The following is a 10,623-nucleotide window of genomic DNA, read 5'->3' as shown; positions in this document are numbered from 1 at the left end:
GCAATGTATACAAAGTTGTGGGGAAGATATCCTATGCATTGTTTCCATCACATGTATGCAACATAAATATACCGGATTTAGCAAAGATGATAATTTACATCTGCAGTCCCCACACAAAACATAAAAACAAAACAGGCAGGTAGTGGAATACATTAGGAGACAATGCATAAAACATACAGACAATAACAATGGCAATGCCTCCTACTCCTCCTCCTCTATCTGACACACAGGGACACTGAGGAGCCATTCCCCCACCCCCAGCACCAGAACCCAGCATAGAGAGGTTCAGTGAATGTGGACTGAAAGGTGTACATGTGTGTCAGTGTGTCAGAGGACACTGTGTAGAAGGACACAGTGCCAGCAGGACAGTCTAGATACACTGCTACTCTGTTGGAGGAGGAATGGACAGGAAGGACAGTGTCCTTCTTATTGTGACGCACAGTGTACCTGTTATCAACACCATCACATCTCAGACTCCAAGATTTGTCATTGTATCCAAACAAACTGTCATCTCCCACTCTGTTGATACTTTTGTATGCCACTGCTATAGAAACCTCCCTATTCCTCTCTACCTCCCAGTAACAGCGTCCAGTCAGACTCTCTCTACACAGCACCTGATAGTAGGACTCAAATCTGTCTGGATGACGAGGATACATCTGATCCTCTCTCACCCATGTCACCTTCCTGTTGTTCTCGGACAGAGAGAGGCGTCTGTGTACTGTGTTTGGATCCAGTGTGAGTTCACACACATCTGATCGGAAGAAAAACATACAATACAGCACCAGTTTACAATCACAGGAATCGCAGGAAAAGCAAGAAAAGTGGGAAAAGCAATCAAAGAAAAACTAGAAGCAGTGTTCTTCCGAGAACAGGTCTCCGGCAGGTCAGGTAGGTATTTTTGGCCTCCTGCTGGCGCTATAATAGGCCAATGTGAAAAGGGTGTGTAGCAACCACTAATGTAATAACGGCTCATAATGTAATAAACATTTTAATAAAAACTCAATGTAATAATCAGCTCATGATGTAATAAAAAAACAAGTGCATAACATGACAGATTGTTCAATAATGTAATAATGTAATAATGTGTTACATTAAGAACCTCCACAACTTCATAATGTAATAATGGCCCATATTTTTGGTAACTATCAGTAGTAGTAGTAGGTAGTATCATGTCAGTATCATGGTCAGTATAATGACCGTATAATGACCGTATCATGTCAGTATCATGTCAGTATCATGGTTAGTATCATTGTCAGTATCATGTCAGTGTCATGGTCAGTATGTCAGTATCATGGTTAGTATGGGGACTGCCCATAAGTCTGAAATCTCATTAGTCCTACATCTCATAAGTCCTAATTTAGTTAGGGTTAGGTTTTAGGGTTAGGTTTAGACATAGTTTTATTGAGGTTAGGGTTAGGGTTTGGGTTAGGTTTAGGCATAGTTTTACTGATGTTAGGGTTAGGTTTAGGCATAGTATTTTTCACCAGGTCAACATCACCAGATTCTAACTAATGGGATGTAGGAACAATGAGATGTCAGACCAATGCCATGGCACTGGTTAGTATCATGTCAGTGTTATGGTCAGTATCATGGTCAGTATCATGTCAGTGTCATGGTCAGTATCCTGGTCAGTATCATGTCAGTATCATGGTTAGTATCATGGTCAGTACACACACACACACACACACACACACACACACACACACACACACACACACACACACACACACACACACACACACACACACACACACACACACACACACACAGTATCATAGGCAGTTGTATGGTCAGTATCATGGCAGTATTATAGGCAGTGTCATGGTCAGTATCCTGGTCAGTATCATGGTCAGTATCATGTCAGTATCATGGTTAGTATCATGGTCAGTATAATGTCAGTATCATGGTTAGTATTGTGTCAGTGTCAAAAAGTAATAGCACACATCTCCCCAGTAAGCTGAACACATAAAAGTTTGAATGGTGTTTTTCGGTGTAAGTATGTAGGAGTAGATAGGCGCCAACGTTTTGAGGAGAACTTGACTATATAGATGACTGATAGATAAATAATGTGTGTGTGTGTGTGTGTGTGTGTGTGTGTGTGTGTGTGTGTGTGTGTGTGTGTGTGTGTGTGTGATGTGACGCTGCTTTGATATAGAATGAATAAAACAGAGTAGACACTTACACTTCTTCACTCCTGGTGTCAGCCTGCTCTCTCCACCATGGTCCACACTGGAGTTGGAGGAGAGACAAAGTCAGGTCTGGAGATTCTCTATGATAATATCAACAATGATTGAAAATATACTCTAAACCTAGCAGATGGGTGAAAGCTCCTCCTGTCTACTGTTCAGTGTACCGAACAGGATTTGAGTATTTATCCTATAATTTAATTGGCTTAAGGGTGGACTGGACGACCGGACCTCTTACGTCATATATAACCATATAAGGAGATCCCAATGCAGCTACAAATATAAAATGTGTTGTCATGGTATTCGAAAACAAATCAGTTAGCTCCATATATGGGAATAAAAGGGACAAGGACTGACTGATACAGAGATCTTGTGTAGTCTGATCGGCGATGTGGTGTAGGTATGAGGGCCCGAACCTCTATATAAATGTACAGAATCTCTGTCTTTGAGAGTTCTGCATGTCTCGATGGACTCCAATCTAAGTGTGGACCTGAGGACCAGAGGGAGTGATGTTTTGAGTCGGAAGTTCGTCGAATCAGATGTTGTCCGAAAACCCACATATCTCTCTGTATCTGTCTGTCTAGCAAGGTTTGTGTTCATCTTTGTACACAGCCACAGCTGCCAGAGTTGAATTGCCTACTTATTTCTATGTGATACCTAGTGTTTACACATAGTCTAAGTAGACAGTAGACACTATGAATATTCACACACAAAGTCTCTCATACCTAAGAGTGTCCAGTCTATAGTGTGGATCCTTCACAACAGCAGAGAGCATCGCTTCTCCGGATTCGCCTGGATGATTGTAGCCCAAGTTCAACTCTCTCAAATGGGAAGGGTTGGAGCGCAGAGCTGAGGTCAGAGAAGCACAGCCTTTCTCTGTGACCATACATCCTGACAAACTGTACACACCCACGCACGCACGCACGCACGCGCGCACACACACACACACACACACACACACACACACACACACACACACACACACACACACACACACACACACACACACACACACACACACACACACACAGTGAGAGGTTTTCACATTGCATTTAGAAACATATTATTTTGTTTTATTTAAACAGGTGAGCACAGTTTCAGGAATACTGACTTGATAGTCTCCAGTATGCAGTGTGGACTCCCCAGTCCCACAGCCAGCTGGTTTACACCAGAATCCAGCAGGTCATTGTTACTCAAGTCCACTTCTCTCAGACTAGAGCTGGAGCTGATAGCTGACGACAACTCCTGACAGCAACTCTCTGACAGGTTACAGCCACTCAGCCTGAGGAAGCATTATTGGGAAAGTTATTTGATTTGATTTGCTGTTAAATAAAGATCCTATAATATATATAATATTTAAAAAATATCCAGTTATCAATGAACCTACATAGCTTTATTGGAGGCTTTGAGCACGGGCAGCAGCCTTAGAAGAGCCTCCTCTGAAGCACAGTATTTCTTCAGATCAAACACATCCAGCTCCTTTTCTGAAGACAGCAACATGAAGACCAGAGCTGACCACTGAGCAGGAGAGAGCTTGTCTGTGGAGAGACGTCCTGATGTCAGGAATTGTTGGATGTTCTCCTCTAGAGTATGGTCATTAAGCTCATTCAGACAGTGGAACAGATTGATGCTTCTCTCTGGAGATGGATTCTCTCTGATCTTTTCCTTGATGTATTGGATCGTTTTATGATTGGTCTGGATCCTATTTCCTGTCTGTTTCAATAGTCTTTGTAGGAGTTTCTGATTGGAATCCAAAGAAAGGCCCAGCAGGAACCGAAGGAACAAGTCCAGATGTCCATTTGGACTCTGAAAGGCCTTGTCTACAGCACTTTTGTAGAGGTGATTTAACTTTGGCTTGTCTCCAAATAGCTTGGACCAGTTTGCGGTTGCTTGTGATTCTGACAGTAGGTTGACACCATCGTTGACGAAGGTGACAAATACATAGAGAGCAGCAAGAAACTCCTGAACACTAAGATGGACAAAGCAGAACACTCTGTCCTTGTACAACCCACACTCTTCTTTAAAGATCTGTGTAAACATTCCAGAGTACACAGAGGCATCTCTGATATTAATGCCACACTCTAGCAGGTCTGCTTCATAGAAGATCAGTTTGCCTTTCTCTAGCTGTAGAAACGCCAATTTCCCCAAAGACAGAATTACCTCTTTATTTTCTGGAGTCTTGTCAGGATGTGTCTGAGCTCCATCATGATATTTAACTTGCTTCTGTTCGAACTGAACCAACATGAAGTGGAGGTACATCTCAGTCAGGTACTTTGGCAGCAATCCTTTCTCATCTGTTTTCAACATGTCCTCCAGAACTGTGGCAGTGATCCAACAGAAGATGGGGATGTGGCACATGATGTGGAGGCTTTTGGATTTCTTGACGTGTGAGATGATTGGGCGTGCCTGCTGCTCATCCCCAAATCTCTTGATGAAGTACTCTTCCTTCTGTGGATTGGTAAATCCTCTCACCTCTGTCATCCTGTCAACATAATCAGTTGAGATCTGATCGGCTGCTGCAGGCCGCGTAGTTATCCAGATGCAAGCAGAGGGAAGCAGGTTTCCCTTGATGAGGTTTGTCAGCAGGACATCAATCGAGATTGGCTTCATGACATCAGTTACAATCTCATTCTTCTGGAAATGTAGAGGAATCCTCAATTCATCTAATCCATCAAGGATGAACACAACTTGGAACTCTTTTAAGCTGCAGATCCCTCGCTGATTGATTCCACCAAAGAACTTATGAAGAAGTCCCACCAAGCTGTACTTCTTCTTTATCAGATTCAGCTCTCGGAAAGTGAGGGGGAACATGAAGTGGATATTTTGGTTGGCTTTGTCTTCTGCCCAGTCCAGAGCGTTCTTCTGAGTTAAGACTGTTTTACCAATGCCAGCCACTCCCTTTGTCATCACTGTTCTGATTGGTTCATCTTGTCCAGGTAAGGGTTTAAAGATGTCTTCAAAACGGATGTTTGTCTCTGGTGTCACTGGCCTTCTGGATGCTGTTTCAATCTGTCTGACTTCATGTTCTTTATTGACCTCTCCACTGCCCCCCTCTGTGACGTAGAGCTCTGTGAATATCTGATTAAGAGGTGTTGGGTTTCCCTCTTTAGCAATCCACTCAGACAAATTCTTACACTTCTTCTTCAGATGTGATTTGAGTTGTCGTTGACTGACAGGAGCAAGAATTTCTAAATGACCAAAAAAACAGAAGACATCAATGAGTAAATATGTTAACGTAAAAGTGTCTGTCATGTTAAAGTTGTGAATAAAGACTTTCTTACTGCTCTCCATCATGTTAAAGGGATAGTTCATCCCCAAAATTACTTTTTTTTCTCACCAAATGGAGTCTTGATTTCATGTATACATTTTAGTTTTTGTTGCATTCCTAAGCCAATCATTTGAGGAGATTGGCTTAGGAATCTCTTTGTGCTCTTAGTGTCTCCATAGGGAACCACTGCTGGTCATCAAATTATTGGCATAGGAATGTGACAAAAAGAAAAAAATATATCCATGAATTCAAGTCTCCATGGGGTGAGTAATCATTAGAGAGAAATCGCACATGTTTGCTTGGTATCAAACATGACACGTGCATATCTCCTTGTATGGGCCATTCTGTCCGTGACATCAGATATGTTGATGTCAGTTTCTGAATACTTTCTATGATGTGATGCCCCATTCACACTGAAAAAGCCAAGCTAATTAATCAGCGTTGTTTGTAATTCAATGTAATCTCTATGCATACCAGCTTTTACCTTTTTAAAGCTTGACAAAAAGCTTGAAAATAAAAAGCTTGCTTTATTTCTCACTAGACCTCAGTTAAGCTTTATTTTTCTATCAGCTTGCTTTTTTGCCCTAGCCAATCAGAGCACAGCATGATCTGAGTAGGCGGGGTTTAGCTCATTCAGTCTCACCAAAAAAGTCAACTCATCTCCAGCAGACACAGAGATGGAGATAAAGTGAATATATTTTCATTTATTTTTAATTACGGCTATATATATATTGGAGTGTCGCGAGGCAGCTGCTGTACAGGTAAGCCCTACAGTACACTGAGTCAGTGGTGAAGGAAACAAATCATATGTGTCAAGGGTTTTGGCTTTCCTTGCGTTTAAGATTGTCACGTTTCATGACAGCAATTGTTTTTTTGCATAAATAAATAAAGAACATGATTTTGCACACTTTTGAGTGTGCAAGGCTCCCTTTCATTTTTCATTAGGACGGATTTAAAATAAATAGACGTTTATACTTATTATTCAATCACTCAAACCCCAGCATCCCTAATCTTGGGGGACATTCACCAAAAATAGCCGATCTACAAGCTCACCACAAGATGCGTTGTGAGCTTGTAGATCGGCTATTTTTGGTGAAGAGAGTTGTTGGTATGGAAAAAATAACTCAAGTACAGTTCAACTCAGCCTCAGTTGCACTGTACTTGTAAAACAGTTTGATGCTTTGAGCTTTGTTAAACACAACTGCTCGTTGGAGGAGATTTGTGGTATAATAAGCATATAGTTCCTGGCTGCTGCGATCTGTTGGAATGTGTGCACTGTCGCTGCTGACTTTACTTTTCAATGACGGCGGAGTCGCGGAGACAGAGACAAGCATAGACAACGGCTACGTCTTCATTAGCCTGAAACATGACGGTAGCGATATCACACGGCCGTCATTCGTCCAGACCAGTCTCCAGTTAGCCCGACTGTGGTTGTCTGCTGCAAAATCTCCGCAGATTTGTTTCTGTCTCGTTGTACAAGCTCCACATCTCGCACTGTTGTCAGTGCTCAGTGCTGTTGTGCTCTGTGCACAACGCTGCAGTGACTGCATTCTCTTCCTGACTCGTCATATCCCTAATCTACGGGGTGCACCTAGGCTCAAATATCACCGCGTTGAAATAAATGACGGCGTTAAAAGTACTTTGACAGACTTAGAAAAATATATATTTTTAATGGTATGATCATGACGGGCCGCACAGACATGCGGAAAGGGCTGCATGCGGCCCGTGGGCCGCGGGTTGAGTAGCGCTGACTTAGACTCTCTTTATACCAGAAAAACGATGAGACCTAAGTAACCGTTCATTGGTTAGTATTTGGGGCTTCATGGCGCATCCGGAAGGTGAAAAAATCTGGTGCGCGGCCGATGCAATGAGGGCCTCTCCAACTCTTTTTCCCGGACTGAATCAGGGGCCCAGTACGTCCCTGTGTGTGTGTGTGTGTGTGTGTGTGTGTGTGTGTGTGTGTGTGTGTGTGTGTGTGTGTGTGTGTGTGTGTGTGTGTGAGTGAGTGAGTGAGTGAGTGAGTGAGTGAGTGAGTGAGTGAGTGATTGAGTGAGTGAGTAAGTGTGTGTGTGTGTGAGTGAGTGAGTGAGTGAGTGACTGAGTGACTGAGTGACTGAGTGAGTGAGTGAGTAAGTGTGTGTGTGTGTGTGTGTGTGTGTGTGTGTGTGTGTGTGTGTGTGTGTGTGTGTGTGTGTGTGTGTGTGTGTGTGACTATGAGAGTGATGTTTACGATCAATTTAAAATCAAGAAATAGGTTTTGTAGTAACTAAATATAGACGTATGTCTCACCTATAGCTGCTATTTCAAATTTACATTTCCGAATGCGCACCAGTTCAAACAACCTGTTTTGTCTCAGCCAAGACCAGCGGAGAGTTGAGTGACAGGTACCTTGGACATGCCTATTTACTGATAAAAAAGCGTATTTTTTCAAGCTTGATTTCAGTTTGAATGCAGCATGAGTCTCGTGTGGTGTCTCGTTCTACGGACATAGGGACACACAAAGCCAGACATAGGAGCGGTAGTTCATTGGGTGAACTATCCCTTTATAGGTGTGAAGAAAAAAAAACATTCTTACAGCTCTCCATCATGTTAAAGGTGTGAATAAAGTCTTTCTTACTGATCTCCAGGATATCAGCCAGCTTCTCCTGCTTCAGACTCCTCAGGAGGTGCAGTGTGATCTTCAGAGCTCCCTCTGTGACGCTTCTCCTCTCCTCCTCCTCACCATCCACCACCTCCCCCTCCTCCCCCTGTCTCTCCAAGCATTCTGGGTAATCTGTTGTCAGAAGCCTCTGGAACCTCTTCATCTCTTTCTTCACAAGTGTTACGAGATTCTCTTCAAGCAGCTGAAACACATAATATAATAAAGTTTAAATTCAACAATATTGAATTGAATGATTGATTGGTCGTTGACTGATTGGTGCAGACCAAGGACCAGATGGGGGATTATATCTCCAAGCTGGCCATGGAACGCCTCTGGATCCCCCAGTATTAAGTGGCTAATGTTGACCTGGAAAGGGAAGTCTGAAGCTCTCTGCTGAGTCTGTTACCTCTAAGACCTCTGGATTTGTCTGGATAAGAGGATATGGATGGATGGATGGATGGATGGATGGATGGATTGAATTGATTTCACGTACATCACTTTTCTTAACACTGGGCAACAGTGTACTGGTCATTTTCATTGTCATGGAGGAAAAGTCTTGGAAATGCAATGTCTTCCAATTTAAGGCATGCCCTTATATGGGCATATACCGATATAATGATGATGTCAGGCGTCTCCATCGGCATAAAATTGGGCATAAAATGGACACGGACTGACAGATACAGAGATCTCCATATAAGGGCATACTGTAAAAAGGACTCTCCATTATGGGCCTAAAAGGGAAATGACAGATACAAATATCCCATATGGGCATAAAAGGAATTGACATTATGGCATCAGCAAACAAATCAGTCAGCTGGGCACAAAAGGGGGCATGCCCATATATGGGTGTCATCCAGATCTTAGATGCCATGTCTTTCCACCAGGTCCTGGTGTCTGGGGAACGCATAACAATACAGCTGATCGAAAACTCCCTGAATGTGGCCAATCAACACCATTACAATAATCAAAATAGGCTAATTTAAAGGGGAACTAGGCAAGTTTGTGTGTATACACAAACACATCCCCCCTCTCTATGACAGGCATCAAACAGGTAGTTGTCTTTGATGCTTTCATTGATAAGATTGACTAAAAGCACTTTTATGGCCCAATCACCTCAGTTCACACACAAGCAATTAAGAGCTCTGGCCATCTCCCCATAAACAGTGGAATGTCAACATAAACAGTGAAACAAAACCAAAATACAGCAGAGGGATGTGTCTTTCTGCAAGGAAACACCCCAGCACAATAATATAGCTAGAGTAGATAGAGTGAAATGGCTGCTAAAATATTCATATACATATTATAGGCTATATAAATATAGGCTTAAAGTTACCTAGTTTCCCTTTAAATGTAGTAGCAAAACATACATGACAATGTGAGCTAATGACAATGAGCTCACATAGTAACATGTACTGTAAGAGTCAGGACTGTACTGTACATATATTAGAGCGCTCCCTCTACAACTGGAGGTGGTGTTCGGGGGACAAATGCTTTGAGAATCACTATTATTGCGACCGTCAGGTCGCAGTTACTATCAAAACCTCCACCGGCTGTCAGTCAGTCAGTCAGTCAGTCAGTCAGTCAGTCAGTCAGTCAGTCAGTCTGTCTGTCTGTACGTCACGTCACACTTTTCCCCTACTCATATCTCCGCCAACCTTGCCCCAATCCATGCCAAACTTTGCACACACACTCCTCGCCTGCCAAAGCACAACCTCCACCCCATTTCTCACATGACCCTGTTCTAGCGCCACCATGAGGCAGATTCTTGCAAAACACATTTTTGGACACTGCTCTTACAGATTTTGGCCCAAAATCACGCAAAGCGGTACACAGCATCTCTACAGTCATGCCATCAACATGCAACTGTGCCATCTAGCGCCACCATCAGGCCCATCTTTGCTAAACACCTTTTTGGACACTGCTTCTACATATTTTGCCCTAAAATCACGCAAAGTGGTACACAGTATGTCTATTCTCCTCTCTTCCACACACACTCCTTGCCTGCCAAACCACAACCTCCACCCCTCATATCTCACATGCCCTTCTTCTAGCGCCACCATGAGGCCCATTCTTGCAAAACACATTTTTGGACACTGCTCCTACAGATTTTGCCCTAAAATCACGCAAAGCGGTGCCAAACTTTCCACACACACACTCCTTGCCTGCCAAACCAATACCTCCACCCCTCATTTTCACATGCTCTTCTTCTAGCGCCACCATGCAAAACACATTTTTGACACTGGTCCCACAGATTTTACCCTAAAATCATGCAAAGCGGTACACAGTATGTCTACACTCCTGTCTTCCACACACACTCCTTGCCTGCCAAACCACAACCAACACCTATGTAGCACATTTGCACCACCTACATACTAACATATCGTCGTTGTCGGGTGGAAACCTTGTATGTGCAAAACCGTTCGTTTTGAATTTATCGTTTTAAAAATGATCTACACTAGTGAAAATTGACGGTGCGAGGCATTGTGTTCTTGTAGATCAGCTATTTTCACTAGCTTTGTGCGACAGTC

The 10,623-nt window shown here is 43.0% G+C and overlaps 1 protein-coding gene across 1 annotated transcript; it reads right to left on the bottom strand.

Moving 5' to 3' along the window:
- Positions 1-215: 215 nt before the first annotated feature.
- Positions 216-5,477, bottom strand: LOC308297065 (protein NLRC3-like; the record flags this gene model as incomplete). Its single annotated transcript, XM_080740457.1, has 6 exons — positions 216-743; positions 2,619-2,676; positions 2,912-3,085; positions 3,298-3,468; positions 3,574-5,374; positions 5,468-5,477. 6 exons carry the CDS (start codon positions 5,475-5,477, stop codon positions 216-218), a joined length of 2,742 nt encoding a protein of 913 aa, XP_080596583.1.
- Positions 5,478-10,623: the final 5,146 nt, after the last annotated feature.

This window comes from Nannobrachium achirus, assembly GCF_963921795.1.
Source record: "Nannobrachium achirus genome assembly, chromosome: 2".
NCBI lineage: Eukaryota > Metazoa > Chordata > Actinopteri > Myctophiformes > Myctophidae > Nannobrachium > Nannobrachium achirus.
The sequence above is the reverse complement of the archived record's forward strand: the minus strand, read 5'-3'. Positions and strand labels throughout refer to the sequence as shown.